Source organism: Camellia sinensis, chromosome 4 (assembly GCF_055761805.1).
Source record: "Camellia sinensis isolate YWXY chromosome 4, ASM5576180v1, whole genome shotgun sequence".
Lineage (NCBI taxonomy): Eukaryota > Viridiplantae > Streptophyta > Magnoliopsida > Ericales > Theaceae > Camellia > Camellia sinensis.
The window spans coordinates 9,255,758-9,282,967 of NC_138964.1; the positions used below are offsets into that span (position 1 = coordinate 9,255,758).

The following is a 27,210-nucleotide window of genomic DNA, read 5'->3' on the forward strand; positions in this document are numbered from 1 at the left end:
GTTACCAGGCAAGGGCTTTGTGCTAAGGATGCCACGAGTACATGTCAGAAATTGAACAATCATTCATTGATACAAACTATAGCATTTTAAAAAGTAGATCATTTCTTGTCGTATCATATAGAAAAATACTTAAATGTGAACATAGCTTTACAAAGTTATTACTCACAGATGGCTCCATTTGTAGAATAGATTAAGCAAATAAACCAGACCGTCTATGGCGCTTGACCTACACAAACGTAGAACGGATACGTATTGAAGTACACACTCGGAATCATTAACTTAGTTCTTTCTCATATTGGTGTGTTTCTAATCTTTATTCTCATTATTATGTCTTAAACATAGCCTAGGAATGCCTAGGATACAATGAGGATGCCAAAACATACTGTTTAACACTTAGTCAAATTTGTTAAAAATAGGGTCATTGCTCGAGCGTAACTTCCCTCGATCGAGCGGAGGGTAAAAAATAAGAGTGGTTGCTCAAGCGTAATTTTCGTCACTCGAGCGGTTTGTAAACTTTATAAAAGTACTGGTTGCTTGATTTTTCTGCTCAACGCACGTTCGACGGTCGCTCGAGCGTGAAATTGAGGTCTTTGCTCGAGCGTAGCTCTGGTCGCTCGAGCAGTTTGCAAAATATGTAAACTTCTAGGAGCATGCATTCATGCTTGAGCCAACCCTTGGTTGTTCGAGCGGAAGTGCAAAATCAAGTGTGGTCACTCGAGCGCAGATTCTGTCGCTCGAGCGGAGATGCAGAATTCTGAAATTTCCAGATTGTTATTCATGATGCAAAACTTGAATTCAAAGTCTCAAAACACATCATTTGGGCCGAAAACTTAAGAAATCTCTTGTAAACTTGTAAAATATCATGAATTTAAAGCCATTTCGTAAAATCAAAGCCCAAAGGTAAGCCAATTGAACCAAAATCAACTTAGAGTTTAAATAACATAACATGTATACATTAATATGAACTCAAACCTTCCAAAACATGATCAATTAAGGCCAATTGGTAGGAAATGTGATGAATTCTTAAAATCAAACTAAACTTGATACATGCATGAGAGAATTCTTTCGAAAACAACATCAAAACTCTATGAAATGCACATGCATGTATGAAATGTTCATTTTCTCTACATTATTAGCTCAATTCTTGCATAACTCAACTTAATCGTCTATAATTCATTTCCTAAATATCATAATTATATTGTCTAAGTGTTGAATCCTTACCTCAACTTCTCAATTAAGCTCTAGGCGATGAATTCACTAGGATTCCAAGCCAAAACCTTGAATTCCCAAGCTAACTCCCTCCAAATTCTAACAATTCCCTTGTTTGATCTCAATTCCCTCATCTTCTCTCTCTTGTACGTTTTTGAGCTCAAGGATAATGAAATGAAGATGTAAAAGAAATGTGCTCTAGAGATCTCATATGCCTTATATAGGCTTAATCAAGGTGACTTAATTAATGATTAATCAATTGACATTGTTTCTAATTAATTCGTTCCGAATCAAATTTTAATTAAACCTACCATAACATTCAAAAAATTCTAAATAACACATAAACCAAATCAAGTTTGTGATCAAATGCCGATAAGGCCTTCAATTCGTAGAACAAAACAAACACACAGATAAATATTTCTATGATAAACAGATAGAAACACAAATAATGCAACACATATGCAATTAATTCAGAATTTCATCTTAATTAATTATTAGGCATCCTTCATCATGGTTTAATAGTTAATCATAGGTTGGGGTTGTTACAACTAGGCCACTAGAACCTATGAATTATTTGTTATCTGTATCTACACCTTCTGGGGGTTCTATGATGTGTGTTTATGTGTATCTTGCATGTGACATCATGATTGGAGATATGTTATTGTATGTCGATTTGCTGCCATTAGACATTGCTCATTTTGATTATATATTAGGTATGGATTGGTTGACTAAGTACTGTGTAACTATTGATTGTGTGAATAAATTTATTGTCTTTCGAGCACCTGGCTTGTCTGAACTTGTGTTTGCTGGAAATGGGATAGTTCCACATCCTTATATGATTTTTGTTTTGAAAGCTGTCAAATTGCCAAGAAAGGGATGTAGGGGTTATTTGTGTAGTGTTTTAAATGTAACTTCTGATATCCCTAATGTAGAAACTATTCCTGTAGTTAAAGAATTTCCTGATGTCTTTCTAAATGAATTGCCCGGGGATCTAATTAATAGGGAAATTGAGTTTATTATTGATGTAGTACCTGGAACACAACCTATTTCTAAAACCCCTTACAGAATGTCAACATCAGAATTGAAAGAATTAAAAATCCAACTTCAAGAGCTCTTAGATAAGAAATTCATCATCCCGAGCACTTCACCTTGGGGTGCTCCAATTCTATTTGTCAAGAAGAATGATGGATTGTTAAGACTGTGTATAAATTATAGAGAACTAAACAAAGTAGCTGTGAAGAACAAATACCCATTGCCCTGAATAGATGCCATGTTTGATCAATTTGAGGGAGCACAAGTGTTTTCTAAGATAGAACTTAGATCCGGGTATCACAAATTAAAGGTCAAGACAGAAGATGTAGAGAAAACTGCATTCAGAATTAGATACGGGTACTATGAATTTTTAGTGATACCATTTGAGGTGACTAACGCAGCCACAACTTTTATGGACTTGATGAATGGGATTTTCAAACAATTTCTGGATGAATTTATAGTTGTGTTTATTAATGATTTTTTTATTTACTCCAAAAATAGGGAATAATATGAGAATCATCTGAAAACTGCCTTACAGATCTTGAGAGAAAGGAAATTGTATGCAAAACTTTCCAAAAGTGGATTTTGGCTTGATAATGTGGCATTTTTGGGATGTAATCAACAAAGACAGCATATCAGTGTACCCACAAAAAGTTGAAGCTATTGTAATTATCCCATGTATGTTAGCACAGCTCTATGGACAATGTATTTTATATATTTTCTTCCGCTAACCCCTTATATTTTGTTATTCAGGTCAGAAGCCTTCGGTAATCTAAGGATTACTAGCTGGTTATAACGTTAAACCTATAGGGGCAGGTTTGGGTCATGAAATATATGTTGTCTCGTTGAAATAAGTTGACCTGAGTGTCCATGATGAAGGTCCTAAAAACCGTGCGTATACATGGGTGCCAATCCTGCTAACGAAATTTCTATGAAATGACAATAGTTGTGTTTGTAGAGCCTACGTTTACATAGGTGCCGGTTTACAGTTTCTTGCGGACGAAATTTCCCTGAACGGTTAGAATTGTTTTGTAACAACCCCGACCTCTAATTAACGTTAATCCATGATTTAATACGCCTAATACGTAATTAAGATTAAATCCTAAGTTAATTATTTGTGCATTGCATTATTTGTGTCTTTATCTGTCTATTGTAAGAATATCTGTTTGAAATTCTATTATATTTTGCGAATTGAGAGCCTTATCGGCATCCGATCACGAAATTGACTTAGTATATGTGTTGTTTGAGATTTTTAGAACATTATGGTAGGCTCAATTGAAATTTGATTCGGAACGATTAAATTAGAGTAAATAATGTCAATTGATTAACTATTAATTAAGCCTTCATAATTGAGCCTATATAAGGCATGAGTGGGCTCTAGAGTGCATTTTTTACACTCTCATTTCATCTCCTTGAGAGCAAAAACATGGAAGAATGAGAGAGGAGCATAGAGATAGTGTTTGAACTCAAGAATTGAAAGAGGACTTGTGGAGAGTTGAAGGTTTGGATTTGGAAACTCAAGCAATTGAACCTCTTAAACACCATTAAGCATCTACGGTAAACAATCAAGCCTCTAGTTTTGTAATTTACTTGGTTAGTACATGCATTCAAGAAATTGGGCCATGGGTTGCATGAATTGCACTAAGGAAGCAGAAAAGAAGAGCATCTCATGCATGAATATATAATTCTCATAATTTTGTAAGTTCATTTTCAAGAATTTTCACATGTATGTTCATATCTTGGTTTTGTTTAAGGAATTCAACAAGTTTTTGATCTAAACATCTCATTTGTTCATGATTTGGAAACTTGGAGCTTAAATCACTCTATGCGTGTCATATTCATGTTATATTTTCATAATTCAAGCTTGAGTTTGTATAATTGACACACTTATGAGCCTTGGTTTCATGAAATGATATTTAATTCTTTATGTTTTCCAAGTTTAGACTTGTTTCCTCAAGATTTGGGGTGCAAGAGTTGTGTTTTGAAGGGTTGAATTCGAGTTTTGAGTTAAGGAGTGCAATCTGGAAATTCCAGATTTTGCTTCTCCACTTGAGCGATGGATCCTCTACTCGAGCGACCACCTTGTGATCTTACACTTCTGCTCGAGCAAATAGAAGTTCGCTCGAGTGTGAAATTCAAGCTCCTAGAAGTTTCATATTTTGTAGACCGCTTGAACGACAAGAGTTGCGCTCGAGCGAGGACTTGAGTCTCACGTTAGAGCGAGCGGAAAAATCGAGCAACCAGTACTTTTGCAAAGTTTACAGATCGTTCGAGCGACTACTTATGTTTTTCATGTCTGCTCAAGCGAAGGAAGTTGCGCTCGAGCGGAACCTCTATTTCCAGCATTTTTGACCAAGTGTTTTCAAATGTATCTTTGCATTCTCATTGCATCTTAGGCATTCTTAGGCCAAGATTAAGACACAATAATGAGGATAAAAAGTAGAAACACGCCAAGATAAGAAAGAACCAAGTTAATATTTCTGGGTGTATAATTTAGTACGTATTCATTCTGTATCTGTGTAGGTCACACGCCACAAGATATCTGAATTACCTACTCTGTTCATTTACATGGAGACATCTGTTGTGAGTAATAACTTAGTAAAGCTATATTCAAGTTAAATTATTTTCTATATATGAAATAAGATATGTTTTATGAAATGTTTATGTTGTGTACTATGAATGATTGTCCAATTGTCGGTAAGTATTTGTGACATAAGTATGTTATTTGTTCCCAGTCCGGAGGTTCATTTATAGAAATGATAAGTTATCTACACTCAGTTGGAGGTTCCTTTATGGAACTGACAAGTTATCTGTTCCCAATCTGGAGGTTTCTTTATGGAACTGACAAGTTATCTGTACCCGACTGGAGGTTCCTTTATGGAACTGACAAGTTATCTGTACCCGGCTGGAGGTTCCATTATGGAACTGACGAGTATGATCTTCGGTACTCTACAGTGATCTGTTAGTGCTAACGGATGTATTATGTAAGATTAAGCATAAACTCTGATTTCTGTATATGCTTTGAACAAGATTACGAATATGGATCTGTCTTTAATATGAACTCTGATTTCTGAATTGGTTTTGGGACATCATTCATTTAACCCTTTACTCTGTTATTATTCACTAGGCTCCCGCTTACTAATTATTTATTATGTATGTAGGTGAGCAGACTCGTGACCAAGCTTAAGATGATTCCTGAAGAATTTTGTGTTTGTCAGCCACCTTTTGAGCCTTCTGAGGAGGTTCCGAATTAAGTCAAGTCTCGTGGCCATGTTTTTGTGAATGTTTAAGACTTTGTTTCTTTTGACTTACGAACAAACATTTCTGTTTATATGTACATGGATGATGTGAAACTACTGTAACTTTATGATGTCATATGTATGCATATAAAATTTAAGATTATATGTCTCATGTATATCTGCACAGCTCAATGGACTATGTATGTTTTATACATTTGTTTCCGCAACCTCTAATCATATAATATTCTGTTCAGAGGCTTTGTGTAATCCAGGGATTAGTGGCCGGTTACGATGCTAAACTTACAGAGGTGGGTTTGGGTCGTGACATGTTTTGACATTCCCGGAGATTGTAATTCACTACCCTGTTTTCTATTGTAAAGGAAATGATTTCATAATTGTGATAACCTTGGCATTGCATGGTTTTGGAAAAGTGATATAAAAATGTTTTGGCACGAGTATTGCATGTGCATATCACCTTATATCTTTGTTAAAATTCATACATTGTGTTGGATTATTTCTACTGGGTTTTGGCTCACTCTATGTAGAAAATCATTTTCAAGTGTTGATGATATGCCTCCGCCAAGGTAATAACTTGGGAGGATTTGGAAGCAAAAGCTTCATTTTGTTTGTTTTGTACAAGCCTAGGGCTTTAATTGTATTGGATTTAAATCCATTTTGTTATAACCAAGTACCATCTTGGAAAGCTATAAGCCTTTAGGGCATTTCTTATTTATTCAACTCTTATTCTATTTTTCTATTATGTAACATATGTTATAGATTCAGGATAAGACTTGTAAATGTGTATCTGCATATGTTACTTTTTTGTACAATCAATTAGAATTAATTGGAGATAATTACTTATCATATATTGTTATTTAATGAATATGGTGAATGGTTTATTATCTTTTATTTCGGGGCGTTACATAAAATTTTCTGAAAATTGAATTTTGAAAACTAGAAACAAACAGAGTGAGATTTTTTTTTAAGTAATTTTTTGATTTTTTAATTAAATTAAATTGCTTCCAACTTTTTTTTTTGAAATTAGTTATTTTAGCTGATATTTTGACTTTTTATGAAAAAGATATGTAAAAAAATAAAAAGAATATTGACTTTTTTGTAGTAACTTTTTTATTTGAATAATAAGTCCCTACTGTTCGAATAAGTTTTTTGAAAGAGATTAATTTCCTACTATCCATGGCTCCAAAAGTTTTGGAGGTAAGATAAGTAAAACCTGAAATCTTAGAAGGAGCAAATCCCTAAGTCTCAAACCTAATCTACAAAGCCAAATTCTTGGGGTTAATTTTTTGATTTAACTATGTTAAATTTTATAAATTTGATATAATTAATTTTTTAATTTTTAATTAATTTAATTAATTTGATACAAATTTGAGCATCTCTAATCTTTTATTAATTTTTTAACTAATTTAATTTTAATTTTAAATAAAAAATTTAATTTGATATGAATTATTTTAATTCTTTAATTTATTTTTTAAAATTTCATTCTTATTCTAAAAATTTGTTTTCATTAAATTTGATAAAATAAAAAAAAATCAACACCAATTCTTCATTTTTTTAAAATTTTCATTAAATTTAAATTTGATGAAATATTTGATGAGTTTTTAATTTGATAAAAAAAAGTTTCTCACCCTTTATTTGATGAAATGATTAAAAAGTTAGCTTTTACCTTTTAACTCATTTTATGTCACATCATCTCTCACATTTTTTACACACAAAAAGATAAAAAAAGTCGAAAAAAACTAAAAAAAATCAGTTTTTAACCAACCAAATCACCCCTAAATATAAATTTTAAGCACTTTTTCATCAAATTCAAATTTAATAAAAGAAAAAGATGAAAGATTGAATATGCTTTAAAAGATTAAAAATTAATATATATGATATATAGACACATGAATAAATAAAATAAATTAGTATATATACACAATATCTTTATTTATTTATTGTTTACACATCTTTATATATTTATTATATGTAAATGGATCCTAATGGATCTAATGAGTATTTGTACAATACACATCTTTGTATAGGGAAGATTATTAGAACATAGGAATTAGGACTATTTCCGATTGAGATTCATATTTTTTACTAAATTTAAATTTGATAAAAATTTGGTAAAAATGATATTTCAACCGTTTCATCAAATTGGTATTAAATTAAGGGAGTCGTACTTTTTTCATCAAATCAATGGAGCATTAATCTTTCATCAAATCTTACAAGTAACCACTGGTAAATGACCGGTTGGCCAACCAAATTGGGAAAGATTTTAATGAAAATTTATATTAGTCCGGATGATCGGTTAGACGACCAATCAAATTTGATGAAACGATTGAAGTATATCATATTAGATCAAACTTTTACTCAAAAATTTGAATAAGGGTAGTAGATACTCTAAGGTATTCTCCTTATCCAATGATAAGGTAAAAAGTTGTTATTGTTAACAAAATAGCATGATTTTCAATTTTGAGCTCTTCAATAATTAGCTAAATTTTATGTTATATTTTAGTAGGACAAATTATGTCGGTAATCTCTATATTTTGTTCCTTGTGTCATTTTGGTCATTGTAATTTTAATTGATTCAATTTTGACCATTAATTTATGACTTTATCTCAATTTAGTCAAATTAAATACAACTATTAACAATTTTTAATAAAAAAATATGTGCAGACGTGGCATATGTCATGATTTTTAAGGCAAAATTATAAATTTACTTAACTCAGTAAGTTAACCTCAATTACTTAAGTGATCATTTTTTGTAATAAAAAAAAAAACACTAATATTATCAATTTGATCAAATTAATGCAAAATCTAAAATTAAATATTAAAATTAAGCCGATTAAAAATATAGAAATCAAAATAATACAAGAAATAAAATATAAAGACTACCGATACTTAAAATTTAATAATTCCTTTATTTCTATATTTCTCATTATAAGACATATGCAACTTTTTTGTTTTTGTTTTTTCAGGTAGGATCCTTTTTTCTTATTTTATTATTATTATAAGAGCCTCTAATCACACTCCTTAGACACCATATATTGATAATTTATTAAAAATACCGTTGTAACTTGTGTTAAATTACCTACGAGGATAAAGGACAAAATCCTCAACCCTATTTCTCTCAAAATTGAATCTCATGTGCACTATTCCCACCCTCTCCAATTTTGTCCACCACCACTCTCCAATCCCTCCCCCTCCAGTCCCTATCTCCTCTCTCCCTCTAGCTTCTCCCAAATTTGGCCACCATCCCTTATGACTTTCTTTCACTTTTGTTGGTAGTGGTCGGATTGAGGTTAGGGGTAGGAAAGGAGGCCTTAACGTTGGAAGATTTGAGAAAAATTTTTAAAAGAGAAAAAAAAAATTTAAGTAAAATGTGAATAAAATATATTTATATTTTATTTAATTTCAGACACAAGCAAAAACAACGTAAGTGTCGGAGAAGGGTAGGGGCATTGGGAAAGAAAGTAAAGAGGATGAGGTGAGGGTTGTTGAAGAGGGAAGGAGCGACAATTGTTGGAGATGGAAGGGGAATGGTGGAAGGCGTAGAAAGGGAATGTGAGGGGGTGATGAGAGGGAAATGAAGGAAGGAGCGACAAACAAGGGAAGAGAAGAGTTAACAGAGGTGGCACCAAGATTCTAGGTAAGTGGTTGGAGTAAGGTAGGAATTGATTAGGGTGTTCAAAGAAAATGAACACAATTCAAATTTAGAATTGAATTGTTCACAGCCGAATATGATGTTCAATAATTTTTTTAGAGTGTATCTCGAGACTTCTGTTTTTATTTGATAAAAGTATTTATTTATTTATGCCATTAGAGCTAGCAATTGATAAATAAATGAATAATATGCATCAATTAATATATCAATTAGTGTATTAAGGCTTCGTTTGGGAACATATTTTTTTAGTAATTTTTTTTGTTTTTTGGCTAAAATATGATGTAAAAAAAAAATTAGTATATTTCGGATAACTTTTTGACTTTTTATGAAAAGATATACAAAAAGTAAAGAAAAAATAGATCTTTGACTTTATGGTATAGGTTATGCGCTTTTTAATTTTTTAGTGATTTTTTAACTTTTTAACTAAAATCACCACTTGCCAAACGAGCCTAATAGATAATGTGACATAATTTTAGAGATTTTGAATATTTGTAATTTGTATAATGGGTGAGGTCAATAATAATGTCATAATATATGTTGGTATATTAATTGATATATCAATTAATGTATATAGAATTACCATAATTAAATGCGATTAGAGCTAGTAATTGACAAATTAATCTTGTACCATGTTTAGAAGCAAACATTTTTTTTTTTTTTTGATGAACCATGTTTTCAAGGTGGGTCAGCATGGACGGACTACCTTCATGGTTGGTATTGATTCTTCTAAATCAGTCAAACCTTTTATCTTATAAAAATATAATAATGGATTCCAGCGGTATTACTTAATAAAGAAGTTATGAAAAGGAGTATTATCTATAATATTTTAATTGATTATTACATCGTTAAATATATAAATTAGATTTAATTTTTAGTCTTTAATAATAATGATGTATTGATTGACACTATTCCATAAAGACACAAATATACAAATACTATGCAATAAAGCACAATCTTTTTTATTTTTTATTTTTTTTATATTAATTTGTTAGTAATAAAATTACAATACTTGTCAATGTCTCCTTATAGACTAAAACTTAAAACCTCACCTAGAACCTATGTACCCTTCCTTTCCATAACCACTTGGACTACAGTCTGATTCAACAAAACATAATAAATTGATATAAACATATTTAATAGTATACCAAAAAAAATACCAATAAATTGTAACAAATTACTATTTTTCAGATACAACTAAATTAAACAAATTGACGTGTACAAATGAATATAAATTTACCTACCATTGCTGCCTTTTTTTTTTTTGGTGGTATACATAATACTAGTCTTCACCCTTAGACTACAATGATACTGACTTAAAAAGCTTTGAAATAATATTTAATGCCAATCTTTGTTGAAGTTATGATAAATTTTGAGACTTCACCACTTTGCCACAATTGAGAATGTTTTGTAATCTTTATGAATATCTTAGATCATCAACATGTGCAATATATACAATCCATGTGAAAAAGAAAGCTACTCGAGAAGAAAGGAAAGCCAAAAAACAAAAAAACAAAAACAAAAGTAAAAAAAGGTATGGGCAAACAACCCAAAGTGCTTGATATAGAAGTACACATGGGTATAACCTCAAAAATCATAATCTATATCTGAAACGTTTTGGGAGGTCGATTGCTTAACAAGCCGTTCGTGTTCATCATACAGATCAAGGTTCTCGCATGGGGCAGGGAAGACTGTCCCAATCACACGACCATTAATGAAGGCGCATTGGAATATATGCTTCTTCTTGTATGTTATCCCAACTGACATATCCCGAAAAGTTACATCCCTCACGGGAATTTCATCACTCCCGTGGATGCGAACAGGCACACGAACTCCTTCACCATGAACCGAAGTGTAGCTTATGTCCTCGAGCACTGGGAAAGCCTTGCGATCAAAGTCATCGTCAGGATGTTCGTTGTAGTCTGTCTTGATAACGATCCCGACACGGACATTATTAAATGTTAAATTCTTGTATGTTATATGTCGAACATAACCCCCTCTTCCAGTGCTGGTCTTGATCCGAACAGCACGCCTAGAGTCCCAAACGTAGAGGTTCTCCACGGTGACATTTGACACCCCGCCAGACATCTCACTGCCTATCGATACGCCAGCACTGTTACAATAGGCAAAGGTAGATCAGAGTGTGATGCCAGACGGCCAGCAAAAGAAAATAAATGTAAAAGAAAAAGAAAGGCCACGCCACACCAAAAGAAAATAAAAGAAACCTTAATCTCAATTCCACAATTCAACTCAATTCAATATCCTAGTCTGAATAAACGTATTACATAACTGCCTATTTATAGGTATCCAAGAAGACCCTAATTAAAACCTATAAAAAATAAAACAACACAATATTAACAAACTCGTTAATATTCTAATATTGATATAATTCAAAAAATCCAACTTTCCAAAAGTATTCAATTCTTTCCTCATCCAACACCTTTTTTGTCCTCATCAGAGTGACTATGGGAAGACATGCAATTTATGCTCTAGGTTTAAAGGTATTAGTTAAGTGGTTTCTGTGGTGTAGTCATTGAAAAGCAAAGATATCACAAGGTTAGTAATTGAATAGATGCAAGAAATGAGTCAATCTGCCTGTTATCAATCAACTGACCATGATAATTACTTGTCCCTTATCTTATTTTTTTCTTCTCTCTTTTTGGGTAGGTTAAAACGCTCATCCATTTACTGTGAGAATCGTCCAAATCATAGCTGTAATTGGATTGGTATTAGTCTGGATACGGCAAAATCATTCTATTAGATCAAATGTACTTAATCAATCTAATAAGTACCTTATGTCAGAATTGAGAAATTCTATGGATCGGATCTTTAGTATTCTCTTATTTATTACCTGCGTCTACTATTTAGGCAGAATACCGTCACCCATTCAAGCATTGGAACCACCTATCAGTTGATTTCACCACTAAGAACTGAAATTCCTTGCTTTATCACCCTGAAAAGCCTGTATGAATCATTAAACTCTTTATCAACAGAACTTATCGGGCTATACTTTATATTATTGCACAAACCCTATACTCTCCAATCAATTGAATCCTTGATAGATGAGACTAGAATCTTCAATAATATTTGTGAACCATTTCTGTGTAAGGAAAAGGTTTATAACTAGCTGAATCCCAAAAAATTGGGCCATTTCTTCTAGATAAAGCAATATGATAAAATTTGCGGATTCAAACATCCAATTTTTTATTTTATATTTTTTAATTTTTTTAATGTTTGGAAAATTGCTTACCCCAAAACATGGAAGAGAACTTCCATAAAATATGCATTCCGGACCAGAAGACAAAATAAACATATATATTTATATATATCAAAGTTGCCTCCACATATTCAGCCAAGAACCAAAATTTAACTTATTCAGCTTGGGAGATGTAGATTTGGGAGGGGCACTGTAATTTGTGATATGTTATGGTGAGGGCATCAGTTATGCTGAGCAATTAGAAATCCCCACAATTCAACCAAAAAGTGTACATATATTGCCACAGACAAACAAAAGACTTGTTAATATGTTTCTCCGGCAGGCTGTCTTAAAGCCAACAACATGCAAACTCTCTGTCAAATTGAAACAATGATAAGTACGAGCTCTTACCTGACCATAGAGCGGACAACAACGTTTCGAATGAGAATATTTTTCGAAGGGCGCCCATAAGCAATGCCGTACTGATCCCAACCACTCTTTATTGCAATGCCATCATCCCCAACACTTATGTAACAGTCCTCAATTACCATATCTTCACATGAATCTGTTTAGACCATAGCAACTATTAAATTAACCAGCACTTGGGAACATGCTATTTTAGCAACTTTTTGGATTTTTACAAAAAGATGTGTAGAAAAGTAGAGAGAGTGATGTAACAACTTATAATGACTTTTTGACTAAAATACTAGTCCCCAAACGAAACAATCAAAACAATGACAGAATTAGCCACATGAGCATTAAGTTGTAAAATTAAGGAAATCATGGTCGTACATTGGGAGAATTATATTCAAACACATAATAGAAAATATCTAAATACATTTTGATGAATAGCAATATGATCCCATATTCCAACTATAGTCATTCCAGTCCTTAACCATATTTGCTTTTAATCTCCCAATGAAATGTGGAGGATGCATATGAAATGAGAAAATATATTACACAATCGAGCTTCAACATTTTTTTTTTAACCTAATTGAATTCTCCATGATTAATGTCAAGCCTGTTCAATAATCATACAGGATTCAATTCAAAAACCAAACTGGTGTCCTTTTCTACAAATGGAAACATTTTTCTAACAGGTCTACAAATGGAAACATGATCTGAGGATAATAGCCCATTTAGCTCATCAAAAGTTGCATTGTAAAAACATAAATGCAACAGACGTACCAGGATCTATTCCATCAGTGTTGGGAGCTTCAGAGATGGGAGCCAAAATTGTAAGATTTCTAATTGTCACATTCTTGCAGTCATATGGATGTAGTGTCCAAAAAGGAGAATCACGTAAAGTTATGTTAGAAATCACAATGTCACTTGACCACATAATCTGCACAAGTGGGCCCCTAGTGTGGTTAAGGATTCTCTGTCGATACTTCTTCCACCATGCTTGTCCCTGTCCATTAATGGTACCATTATGCCCTGTTGGTCAGCAATAACATATATGTAATCAGACCAAGCCAAAACAATTGAGGAGCTGGAGAGAACAAAAGAAGAGCATCAATGTTCAATGTGGTTACATGCAAGAACACTCGACTTTCCTACAATATTGGTGATCCAATCAGGGGTTAAAAAGTTACCCAAGTGGACCAATCATTGAGTTCTTATTTGTTGGGAAAAAGAAAAGTAAACAAAACAAAAACAAAAACAAAAACAAAAACAAAAAAACAAATAAAAAAACACAGAATAAAGGTTCACTTGTGCAGCTAGTAGTACCCAAACACAAATTCCTTGAGAAACAACTAATTATCGTTTTCAGTCCGTCTCTTCCAAGAAATAAAAATTATAAACGATTTTGATTAAAATATTGCTGATCCATGTAAATAAAAAGGAATGGATATATTGACCAAGTTGTGAGTCAGAAGCTTTGTTCTGATTAAAAAAAGCATTTTGCTTTGTTCTGTTATTAAGAGACAAGCACTCAGTAGACAAAAAATGTCACTAGGAAGATGGCATGGTGATGACATTTATTATATGGCTTTACAGGTATAATATTTGGAAAGCCTAAAGTGAAGGTTATGGGTCCCATAATCATCAACAAAGGGAAGTGCCATAGTAGTGTTTAATCTACATTTTTTCTAAATTATTATGGTATTTGCTAGATTTATATACCATTATATAGAGTATTCAGAAATAGAGGTATTTTTATAATTTATGTTACATGGGTACGGGTGTCGGGTGCGGATGTGTATCTAAAGGTCGAACTCATCAAATCTCAAATTTAAGTGTATGCAGACTCGGAAAAAAAGAGTCATATTTTTATATTTTTAATCTATTATGTGAGTTAAAATGGTATTACATGTAACATATAGCATCAAAAAGGTGTTTTACAGCAATTACTCAACAAATGATACATGTAAGATAGTATTAAATACAAAGATCTGATAAAGTATCCAATGGAAAGTATCGGATACATGTCCCACACCTTTGTCCGAGCGTCAAGCGTTCGACATGGTTATTTGATTTATTTTGAAGAGTTCATAACATAATTTATAATTTTGAAAACTTCTAGACATGGGGTGTAAGGGTTTCCCATGGGTCAAGTAATGCTGTTTGATTTTTATTTTAGGGTCCTAGGTGGTCTAAAAGATTTTTACTTGTCAAATATTCCTAGTTCTTGAATTGAAATTCTAGTCCCGGTAGAAGCAGGAGAGTCTTTAAGGTAATCTCATTGATTCAACATGGTTGATATTATGAATAACTGATATTGTGTTTGGTGTGAAATTTGCATAACCTCTATGATGGTAAGCTTTTAGCTTTTCTTCTTCTTTTTCTTGCTTCATAGGTCAAACTGCAGTTAAATGGACTCTTTCTAGTACAGTGTATAAAGGCTTACGTGATTATCATGGCTAAAAGATATCTTGAATTTGACAAGTCCAAAAGTAATGTAGATTTGAAAACCATGAACATGTGTTATTTTATTTTAGTCAGAAAGTGAAGACTTTCACCATGGCATATGAAATTCACAAATTAACAGAACTTCTACTAGGGAAGAGAGGATTAAAACTCTACCTGTAATAACTACATCTTTTAGATTTTGACCATGAATCAAACTCCCATATCGAGCTCCAGGACGTTCTCTGCCTTTCCCATATGAAGGTAATGGAGGCATGAGAGGCCAGTACTTCTCATCCTGTTTAATATGACATAAAACAAAAAAGACATATAATAAGCAATAGCTTCACTTGCAATGAACAATAAGATTTTTGAGCCATACAGCACACTATTCAACCAAGTGGCTTACCAATTTGTACACACTATTGTGAAAAGATGCAGGACACATCAGCAAAAAATGTGTAAAAGTGCAAGACAGCTGTACAACCAAGCAGGCAAAGCCAGCAAGACTGACCAATCATCCCACTATAAGCTCACGTTGACAGTATTATTTAATACCATATTATCAAGTATTAAAGGCTTGATCCTGCTAGTTCTCTTCATATCCTGTTCCCCATTTATTCCCTTATATTCCTTTCCAAGATGCTATATGAGGCCTACTAGGAGTTAAAAATCTAAAGAATCCGCTTTTGGGCAAGTGGGGTTGCCAACAAACTAACTAAGAAATCGGGAGAGATCCCCTCTTTAGATTCTTAGTAATGTACAGATTTGCGCTATGATGCTAAATCGTGAATAGTTCATCATACAACAACTTCAATCAGATTTCAAAGTTTGAGAATGCTATGGAAGCTGTGATAGCTGCTACTTGAATTCTGGCAATATAAAATTCAAACAGCACCTAAACACCAGTTGTTTTTGCCCGAGTCGAGAGCATCTGTTCATCATCCAGGACATCACTCCTACAGTATTTTCCCTTCTTTTATTCTCAAAATTAGGCGGAGGTACCACATCCATAGTTAGAAAGGCTATATCCATGGCCCATGGTAATGCCCCATTATTAGAGACCCCACCACGTGAGAAGGAATTTTAGAAAACAAAATAGCAACTACATCATCTATTTATGGCCTAATATATGCCCATTGTTATCATATTTGAGATACCTGACCATCGGTTTTAAAACTAGTGTATTTCATTCTTTTCACTCAGCAGTTTGCCACCATAAGTTTCTTGTTAAAGAATCAGCATGCATGAAACATACTTAAATTGGAAAAAATAACAAGAAAGTGAAAGAGCATTTTGATTTACAAATGCACATACAATTAGCGTAGACAGAATGAGAATGCAAAAGAAGCTTTACAACTTCAAAGCATGTTCCTACTCCTTTAAAAGGAATTCCCAGTATAGTTATAATGACTTTGGTTAACACTTGAGTAAAGTAAGTACGGAATGTGGAACATGAGTAATAAATAAAGAAGATGAAGTAAATTATATAGAGTAAAACATCAGTCATGAAGGCCATCAATCACATACTTAGAATTAGAATGAAATAAAAAGGAAAAATTATCACCAAAAGGAAAAATTCTCACATTGCATGCAATCAGTAATTGACCTCCTGCTTGATACCCATACAATTACATAAAAGGTAAAAATTCTTGAAAGGAATTTAAAGAGTTTCAAATACATACTATTTAATCTTATTCTTAAATAATAAAAAAAACTCTTTTCTACTAAACAAGTAGGTCACTTCAAGAAGCTGACACAGAGACAGAGAGCATTTTATTTTCTTGCCAACTACTTTCCTTTCCCTCAAGTAACAAAAAGAGCATTACGACAATAACCATTAGAAAATTTCAACCCAGAGTCAGATAGTACACATAATAATGCAGAAACACCATTGCCAAGATGTTTCATATCAAATTAGCAATGCTTTGCAGAAAGTTTTTGCACTAAAGAAATTTATTTATGCTCCAAGTCAAATATCAGTATATCACCCAACAAACAAAGAAGAGATAAAAGAGATGGAGGAATCCACAACTCAGATGTAAAGACACCAATAAATTTACAGTTCCGTACAATCAGTTTGCAAATATGCTTTAATCCTTATTATCACAATATATGATGACAGAAAGTTGAAATATTGTAGGGGTCATCAGTATCTAAACTTATCACAAAAGCTAAGGCATGTTATGATATAAGTTGATTGATTGGTATACTCCCTGCATACCACAATGTTAGTCCCTGTTGAGAATTTTTACTTTTTTAAGAGAACATGTAATTAATGCATTCAAATTCAAATAAAAGACATAGGCTTTTCAAAATGCCCCTTTATCCACTCCAAATTCCAAAATATATTCATATTCATTTATAAGGGATAATTTTGGATGATTGTTAAACATATGCTTTGATTTTCAAAGATGACTTACATTTTGGGACATCTAAAATCAGTAAGAACGGCTAACAATGTGGGACGGAGGGAGTATCAGCAATTGATTCATAATTCTGCCCAATCTGACAAACAAACTGTGGTGATCATAAAGATTGTGAATTATGCTCTTGTTCCAACAAAAAGTTCAAAAGCAACCCCACGGAGACCGTCACTGCCTCTAATTTCCATACACTTCAATTATAAATGATGTCAAAAATATACATAGCATCATTATTCCACCCCAAAACACAAACACTTTTAAACTTATTCTCAAAAATTCTCTTCTGCTAATTCCAAACACCTTATTATCAGTCTAATGGTGCAGCTGAAGCATCAAGTGCAAAAAACAAAGGATGTTGGAGGTTGGTTGATTCTGGCATCGATTCTAAATAAAAAATGCTGATCCATAGTTTAGCCAATAGGGTAACCTAAAAGCCCCAAATCCTTGATGACAAAAATGGATAAAAGTGTGATCCTACCATTTCATCAAATAAGTATCAAATCAAAGGGGAGACAAATTTTTAACCTAATCAACGATGAACCAAATCCTTAGCCAAATTTCCAACCATCATATTTTTACTCAAATTTGATGAAATTGTAAAAAGGGTAAGGATTGAAGATGGTTTTCAGAATTGGAGATATTCTTACAAACAAGAAACAGATTGCAATTACCATTATGACCGAGAAATACACAAAAACAAGTATAAAACTAGCACCACTAACACTCCATATTCTAAAATTCTAAAATTTGGTCAATTTCAATTCAAACAATGATAAATTTTCAACAACTAAGCAAAACCCAAGAAGCGAAAACTCACATCAATGCCAAGTATAACAGCGTCTTCATCTAGGAACAAAGTCATATGGCTAGTGAGATTAAACGGCGCCGTAAGCCAATTCCCAGCCGGAACGTTGAGCTGACCACCACCCCTCTTCCCGAGCTTCGAAATCGCCGAAACCGCCCTTTCGAAGGCGGCGGTGTTGAGCGTAACGCCGTCTCCGACGCCGCCGAAGTCCGTCAAATTGTAGGCCACAGGGCGGAGCTTCGGCATTTCTCTTCCCGGCGCCGCCCACCGGAAAATCAAAAACCCATCAACGATGTTGCGCTGCCACGCGAATACCGATACGAAGGCGGCAATCCAGAGGACGGTGAAGAGGGTTTTGTGGGACGAGAAGAGGGTCGTAATCCACCTCTTGATGTCGAGGCGGTGGTGGTGGAATCGCCACGACGGCGTCGAGGTCTCCAGCATCGTTGCAAACAAAAATGGAATGCGATTAAGGGAGAGAAGAGAGGGAATTGGGTAGTGAGGAATTGGTTTTTTTGAGGAACATGAATCTGAGAGAGAGAGGGGTTTTGGAGAGAGAGGGGTTAGGTGAGAGAGAGAGAGAGAGAGAGAGAGAAAGAGAGGTTGGATTGGTATGCAGATGTCAATTGTCAAGATGGTATGAGTAAAGAAAGAGTCTGGTGTGGATTGGAAGGTGGTGGGTGTGTTGGAGTACAATGGAAGGGAAGAGGAAGGAAGAGATTGCTCTCTCTTTGATGCAGAGGGGGGCGAGAGAGAGAGAGAGAAAAAAAAAATTAATTTTTTTATTTTTAAAAATATTTTCCTAAAAAATTATATAATTGTTAATATTTTTTAATTTTTTAAAAAAATAACTTTAAAAATTCACAATGTAAAGGGTTGTTTGGGATGATCTAAATGAGTGTATTTTTTGATTTTTTATAAAATATAAGTTGGATTTAATGTGATGTGATAGGGAGATAATATAGCTTAAATAAGATGATATTATTTAAATAAAATAATAATTTTTTAACTTTTTAGCTTTTTTTGATTATCCCAAACCTAGCCTAAATGGTGATAGTCAAAACAGCAATAATTGAGAGCCACAATTTTTGTGGCTCAAATGGCTCAAAATTATTAAAACGATGTCGTTTTAGTACAAAACAACTTCAAAATTGTCAAAACGACGTCGTTTTGACAATTTTAAATCATTTGAACCACAAAAATTGCGACCCTTAAACATTTTCCTAGTCAAAATGTGACTTCTATTCTATCCACTTTTTTTTTTTTATAAATTTACTATATTGACTAGTTTTAATTTATTTTATTTAATTTATTTAAATTTAAAGTAATATTATAATGTATCTTATTTTGGCAATGACAATGCTACGTAACTCAAATTTTGTGGCTCAAAAGTGGCTCAAATGGCCAAAACGACGTCGTTTTGGCCATTTTATGTTGTTCTGTACTCAAAACGACGTCGTTTTGGCCATTTAAACCACTTTTGAGCCACAAAATTTGAGTTACGAGACATTTTCTTTTTGGCAATTGTAAAAAAGTTAACTTCTTAATTTTTTAAGTTGCATCATTTCTTTTTTTTATACGTATTCTTTTTTACAAATTTAAAAAGTCTCCGTTTGGTAAGCCTGTCAAATTATAATTCCACCCATTAATTTGAGTATGGTATTTGTTTTGAGCTTTTAAATTATAATTCTACACCAATTTCTCAAAACATAATCATTACTTTTCAAAACTTATTACCAAACACATAATTCAAAATTCAATTCAAATCAATATTTTAATTTTTTAAATATTTTAAAATTTAAATATGTTATGATTTTTTTAATTTTTTAATTTTTTGAATATTTTTAAATATTTTAATTTTTAAATATTACGATTTTAATTTTTTAAATTTTAAAATATTTTATAAAAATAAATTCAAACTCTATTTTATAAAAATATTTTTAAATATTTTAATTTTTTTGTTATGTATTTGATTACGATTTGAGTGTAGAGTTGTGAAAGTAGTATGGAGTTTTGAGTTATGTATTTGGTTATGAGTTTTAAAAATAATTTCTTAATTGAGTTTTGTTTTATGTGTTTGGTTATGATTTGAGTGTAGAGTTGTTTTTAAATTTAAAATATTAAAATTTTAAATTATTTAAATTTTTTGAATATTTAAATTATTTAAATTTTTACGATTTAAATTTTTTGAATATTTATTTTAATTTTTTACTTATTAAATTTTTTAGATTATTTAAATTATTTAAATATTTATGATTTAAATTTTTTGAATATTTATTTTGAACAAATATTATTTCCTTTGTAGTATTTTTAATTAAAAAATTGATTAATGTTATTTTTTGTTAATAATAAATTTTTTTAATTGAATTTTAAAAAAAGTTTGGTTATGAATATTGATCAGAATTTTCAATAGTGTGAATATAGTGTATTTTGTCATGAATTATAACAATTTGAATTAAGTTTTAAAAACTCTTTCTAAAACTCATAACCAAACAAATTTTCTTATTTCACATGTTAAATCAAACTTTCAAAACTCAATTCAACATTCTATTCGAAAATCATAACCAAACAAATTTTCTACACTCAGATTATAATTTCAAAACATACAAACTCAAAATACAACTCATATTCTTAAATCATAATTAGAAAGTCTTACCAAACGGAGCCTTGGTCTTTTACTAATGATTGCTAACTCTAACATTATCATTTAATTATTATTATTTTTATTATCTATATGCTCTAACGATATTCTTTATTTTACGCAAATTATTTAGGAGTGGTGCTTCGGACCCCCTGTACAGAACGACCTCAGCACCCCCCACCTCCACGTGGGGGGTTGCCAATAGAGAAAAAAAAAAAACACAATTTTTGACCAATCAAAAGAGACCCCAGCACCCCGCTAGGGTCTTATGCATTTTCCATTATTTAAATAGCTTTCCATGGCTCTCCAAGTATAACTAAAAAAACGTTAAAATAACTAGTGTAATAGCTAACCTTTTGAAGGAAGTAAAATAGTACAAGACTAAGGTCCGTTTAGAGATTAAATATTTTAGTTAAAAAATTATAAAGTCATTATAAATTATCACAACACTTTCTTTATTTTTTTATATATTTTTTGTAAAAAATCAAAAAATTAATAAAATAGTTTATTCTTAAACGAGACCTAAGCCTCCATTGGAAAAGAAAGTTTTTGGTCTAGCTTTTTGGGTTTTTTATTATTTTAATCTGGCCAAAAAAATTTTGTTTCAAAAAATCTGTAGTTTGTAAGAGAAAAAAGTGAAATAATTATGATTTACATGTAACATTTTGTTTTATGACTTTTTAACCTATTTTATCTTTTAATGAACTAAGTTCCAACTAACTTCTCATACAAAGCCTAACTATAAGATGAGGTTAAGGCTTCACTTAGCAAGTGAGTTCGAACTAATTTAGCTTATCAAAAGGTAAAATAAAATAAAAATCAATAAGTTAAAATGTCATATTTAAATTATTATCATTTTATTTTTTCTTACAAAAAAATATAAAAAGTCAAAAAAAATTTCCAAACAAAACTTTTTTGATAAAGTTAAAATAGTTAAAAAGTTAAAAAAGTATGCTAAAAAAAATTATTGTCAAATGAAGATTATAATAGTCGGGAAGCCTCTATTAAAGAGTCCATTGGAGGTACTCAAAGTGAGCATTTATTAAAACCAAATAATGAGATAAAAAACTAAGATTGTAATACATATTTCATATTTATATATATATTAAGATATTTTTTTACACATACTAATAACAATCACCACCTAATATTCATGAGGGTTTTTTTTTTTTATAATTATTTCCATAACTTTTTAAATAAGTATTGCCGTGTTCTTGCATATTGTAAGTATGAAAATTTTCAGCTAATTACAAATTGCAACGTACTGCAAAGCTTACAAAATATGATAAAATTATTTGACAAATTACATCTTGCCGCGTGTCTAATTGGTCTCAAACTAAGATTACATGATGGTCTAATAAAATATTGTCATGTATTAAATTAATACGGTAAGTCTTTGACTAATCAAATTAAACCATAGTGATGCAACAAATAAATTTTTGACAAATTAAATTAAGTCACTTGTCGGTCAAGCCAATAAAATTATGGCATACCATTAAAGTGATATTTTAGTATTTGTTTCTAAATAAATCAGAGATAATTACCAAATAAATTAGAGTCTATTAAGATTCTCAACCACTCATTCCTATCAATAAGGGTGATCTCCTCTAGAATTTTACATACAATTCTATATACAAATTCTACATTCATAAATCACATTGTAGAAAATAAAATCTACCTCAAGCTAAGGAAGAAAGTTCCATAGGTGGTGTTTGGCAAGTGGTTTTGGGGCTAAAATAATCACAAAAGACAAAATAGATTATTTTAGCCACAACAAACAAAATATTACATCTAACCCATAATCATTTTACTCTTTTCTCACAAAAAAAATTAAAAAAGTCAAAAAATCAAAAAGCCCTTCTCAAACCAAACTTTTTAACCCAGGCTAAAATAACTAAAAAAGTCAAAAAGCCAACCCGCTTCCCAAACGGAGGCATAAACCAAGTTGTAGAAAGAAAAACTACACCAAGCCCAGGAAGAAAACTCCATCGAATTAAAGCTTTAAAATCTTAAGGTCTATTCACCAAACCCTATCAACCTCCATGAAGTATAAAGTTCGGATATTCAAATCAAAATTCCTCATCAAACTCTACAAATCAAATTTATCTTCTTCAACTAAATTGAAGAGGATTCTATAATCTGATTTGGGAAAAAACTGTCAAGTCCTTATCAAGTCAAAGTCTTACAAATTTGTTCATTGCGTTATTTGAAAGAGATCTCGCCATTTGATTCAGGAATAAGCTATCAAGCCCTCGAGTCAACTTTTGAAGAGAATAATCAGAATATCATTCTCTCTGTACAAAAATGTCCTAGAGATTGTAATGGTTTTATTTTAAAACAATAAATTTATATTTTTGTTATTATATTTTTCTGTCTTTATTTTGCAAACAAGAAAGTCAATGAATGTTTTTTTTCATATAGACTTTCTTCTAATAAATTAATTGACCAAAAATATATTTTGCATTGTTTCCCTTTTACAGTTTTAAAAATCAGATTTTGAGTTTTTAATCCATATATATATTTTTTATTTTTAATGAATTCTTTTAATATTTTGATCAATTTTATTTGTTTTTTTAGATGCATCTAATTTTGATGTACTTAAAAAGTAAAATTTTTGTAATTTTTTTTAAAAATTCAATAAATACTACAAAATACTAAAATTCAATATATTTTCATATTTTTTTAAAGATCTTTTCACAAATATTTTACTTTTTGAGTATATCTAGATTGGATGCATTTTAAAAACTATTAATCGAAATATTAAAAAAATCATTAAAAATAAAAAATACAACTTAAAAACTCAAAATCTAATTTTTAAAAACTAAGGGTCTGTTTGGTAACGTTTACGTTTTCAGTTTATATTTACAAAAATTTTATAAACTAGTTTTTGATTATTTTTTGTTTATTTTTAGAAAAACATAAACTACAAACGAGTTTGGTTTAGACAAAATATTTTAAAAATTTAAAAATATAAAAAAGAGTGAGAAATGGCAAGTGGTGGCGGGTAGTGGGTGGTGACGAGTGGTGGCGGCGGAAGACGGTGGTGGAAAATGATGACAGGTGGTGGTAGAGGAAGACGGTGGTGGAAAATGGTGGCAGGTGGTGGGTGATGGTGGCAGAAGACGGTGGTGGAAAGTGGTGGCAAGTGGCGGGTGGATGGGTGGCGGTAGCGGAAGACAGTGGTGGAAAGTGGTGGCAAATGGCAGGTGGTGGTGGCGGCGGAAGACGGGTGGGTGGGTGGTGGTGACAGGTGGGTGGTGGATGGCTGGTGGTGGCGGGTGGTGGTGACGGGTGGGTGGTGGGTGGTGGTGGTGGTGGTGGCGGTGGCGAGTAGGTGGCAAGTGGGTAGCGGGAGTGGGTGGTGGCGACGAATGGATGACAGGTAGGTGGTGGTGCCGAGTGGGTGGTGGGTGGTGGTGGTGGTGAGTAGGTGGCAGATGGGTGGCAGGTGGTAGTGGCTGGTGGTGGTGGGGGGTGGCTGGTGGTGGCTAGTGGTGGTTGCAGGTGGTGGTGGGGGGTGGGTGGTAAAAAAAAAACTTAAAATTCAAAACGAAAACACATTTTTTGAGTTTATATTTTTTGGCTAAATTTATAAACTGAGACCACTGATTTATAAATCAAAAATTTACTAAACAAATTTTTATTTAAATTTTTAAAATTTTTGTAAATATAAATTGAAAACTAAAAACCTACCTAAATAACCAAGCCGAGTATATATATATTTGAGTACAAAAATACTTTTTCAAAAATGCCACAAAAAATGTGAATTGCCAAGTATTTGGTTTGTTGCTTAAAAAAACTTTTTTCATTGTCCTTTTAGACTATCATCTTTCCAAAATTGGAATGATGTTTTAATGAAGCAATAGCATTTTCCTATGGAACTTCATTTCAAAATTTGATTATTGTTTGTTATATCATGATTGTGAATGGTGAATTTGTTTTTACACTGGAATAGTAAGATTTTAGAGGGTTCTCTGACTATCAAGTTAGTGATTTGATTAGATATTCTTATCATAATAAGTGAAGTGAAAATATTGAAATAGGTTTTATAGGTATTTGATCAGATGATTAGCCTCTTATCAGTGGTCACTTTAGTAGTGACTAACTTGTGATTATTGTAGATCATTAGATCTCTACTTATCAGACCATTGGTCTCAAATTAAGTGGGCGAGTTGTATTAAAAGATGATCGTTGGATCTAGGTTGATCGAATGGTGTTTTGTTATGAATGGTATCCTACTTTTTTTAAATATGCCATGGATATGGTTGGCTTCTCACTTGTCTTGGGCCATATTGGGCCTTCATTTGACTTTCCTGGGCCTATATACCAATTGGGCTGGGCTTTAATTTTCTCCCCTCCACATTGACAATTACTAGTTTGTTTGGTTGCTAAGAGAAAAAAAAGGTTAAAAATGTGTTTGACCATCTAAAATTTGAGCAGATAGGAAAACTCCCTTTAACCACCCTATGCTATGCATGACTTGCTCAAAGGTGAACTCACAAACATTTTGAAAAATAAAATAAAAACAAGAGATATGGAAAACACAAATTTTTTTTTTTCAATCACCCATAAAGTTTTTTAATAAAAAATATAATAAATAGAATTGACTTCTTTCTTATTAGATACAAGCCATCATGTCCTATCTATTTGAGCTTGTAGGTTTCATTATAAGTTATATTTCGATTATTCAAATCATTTATTTTATAAAATAATGTGTATAGATTATCTAAGGAAAAAATTAGATTAATCTCATAATTGTAGATATATGATTTTATGTGAGTTGGGTTGTTCCATGTTTAGATATGAACTTGGGAGAATTTGAAAGGATCATGGAGTCCGTCACAAGTCCCGTTTCGAAAATATAAATTTGTCTTAAAAAATAAATGAAAACTATTGTTTAAAAAAAAATTGTCCATTTTTTTAAAGGCAAATCTAATAAGCTTATATGATTATAATTATTAAATTATTTTAATTTTATTATAAAAAATTTATACGTAAAAATTAATAAAAATAGTCAAAAGAGAGTTAAATATGCAAATATAAGCACCGTCTATGGGGCCTACACTTTGTGAACCTATCAATGTTTTATTTTGAGCTCAATCCAATGCTTGCCCAATGTTAGGTGTTAGTATAGTTATGTACTTTAATAATTTAACATCAAGTTAGTACAAATGTCTCTTTCACCAACAAATATTGGGGACAACATCATGGTACTCTAATAAAAAATCAAAAATAAAATTAAATAAGATATTATTAACCCTCACTAATTCAATAATATAGTCATTACTATTACAATCTAAAATTTTAGAGTTGCTATCTTTGAAAAGAACCTCAATGTTTTATAACAAACAACCTAACATGTTATAATTCTTCATTTTGAAATGATTTATAACATTTCTTACACCAAATGATTTCTAACATTTATAATTTTATATTAAATGGTTCGTAACTTTTCATTTTAGTGGTGCACACTATAGATTCAACATTCATAACTTTGATTACAAAATAATATAACGTATACCACAAATAATCATAACTTTCTTATAACAAAGGAGTTTGCATAATAGCATTTTCAATTTGTCATTCTGTATCACTATTATACTCAACTAGCGGTAATCTGTACTACGCACGGAACTTTATAAATTAAAATAAATCATTATAATTATCTTGCAGTAATTTAATATTTTGTCTTGTGCTATGCATAAAATTTATAGATTAACTTTTATTTTTATAACTTTATAAATTATTAGTTTAAAAAAATTATATATCTATGTGGTGCAATTTTGATAATTTGTTAAAAATAAGAAGTTAAACCTGGTTAGATGAAGTGAAATGAGCTATGATATATATATATATATATATATGTATATATATCTCTTTTAGTTATGAAAAATATACAAATTTAAAAGTTATAATTAAGATAAATATACAAATTTTTTTTATTAACTGTGAAGTGAAGTGGTATTTAACAATAATTGATATGGTGTTTCTATTATTAATCCAATAATTTAAGTTACATTTCTTTTGAATTCAATTTTATAACTAAAAATACAATGTGAATATAATATGCACATGGAGTTTGTGCCAACCTTCTAGTTTTTAAGAATAAAATGGTTTCAGAGTATTTCAAACCTTTCATCATTTT

The 27,210-nt window shown here is 31.5% G+C and overlaps 1 protein-coding gene across 1 annotated transcript; it reads right to left on the reverse strand.

The window, feature by feature from the left end:
* Positions 1-10,534: 10,534 nt before the first annotated feature.
* On the reverse strand, positions 10,535-19,183 carry LOC114319170 (Pectin lyase-like superfamily protein). The gene is made up of 5 exons (XM_028266170.2): positions 18,437-19,183; positions 15,371-15,491; positions 13,532-13,780; positions 12,755-12,908; positions 10,535-11,260 (listed from the first exon to the last, which is right to left on the reverse strand). Exons 1-5 carry the CDS (start codon positions 18,866-18,868, stop codon positions 10,735-10,737), a joined length of 1,482 nt encoding a protein of 493 aa, XP_028121971.1. The 5' UTR covers positions 18,869-19,183; the 3' UTR covers positions 10,535-10,734.
* Positions 19,184-27,210: the final 8,027 nt, after the last annotated feature.

Excerpts from the sequence above, each read along its gene's own strand:
- LOC114319170 (XM_028266170.2), bottom strand. The coding sequence starts at position 18,868 with ATGCTGGAGACCTCGACGCCGTCGTGGCGATTCCACCACCACCGCCTC. Across the intron at positions 15,492-18,436 it reads CTGTTATACTTGGCATTGAT|GATGAGAAGTACTGGCCTCT; the intron begins GTGAGTTTTCGC and ends CATATTAAACAG. Across the intron at positions 11,261-12,754 it reads GTTGTCCGCTCTATGGTCAG|TGCTGGCGTATCGATAGGCA; the intron begins GTAAGAGCTCGT and ends CTATTGTAACAG.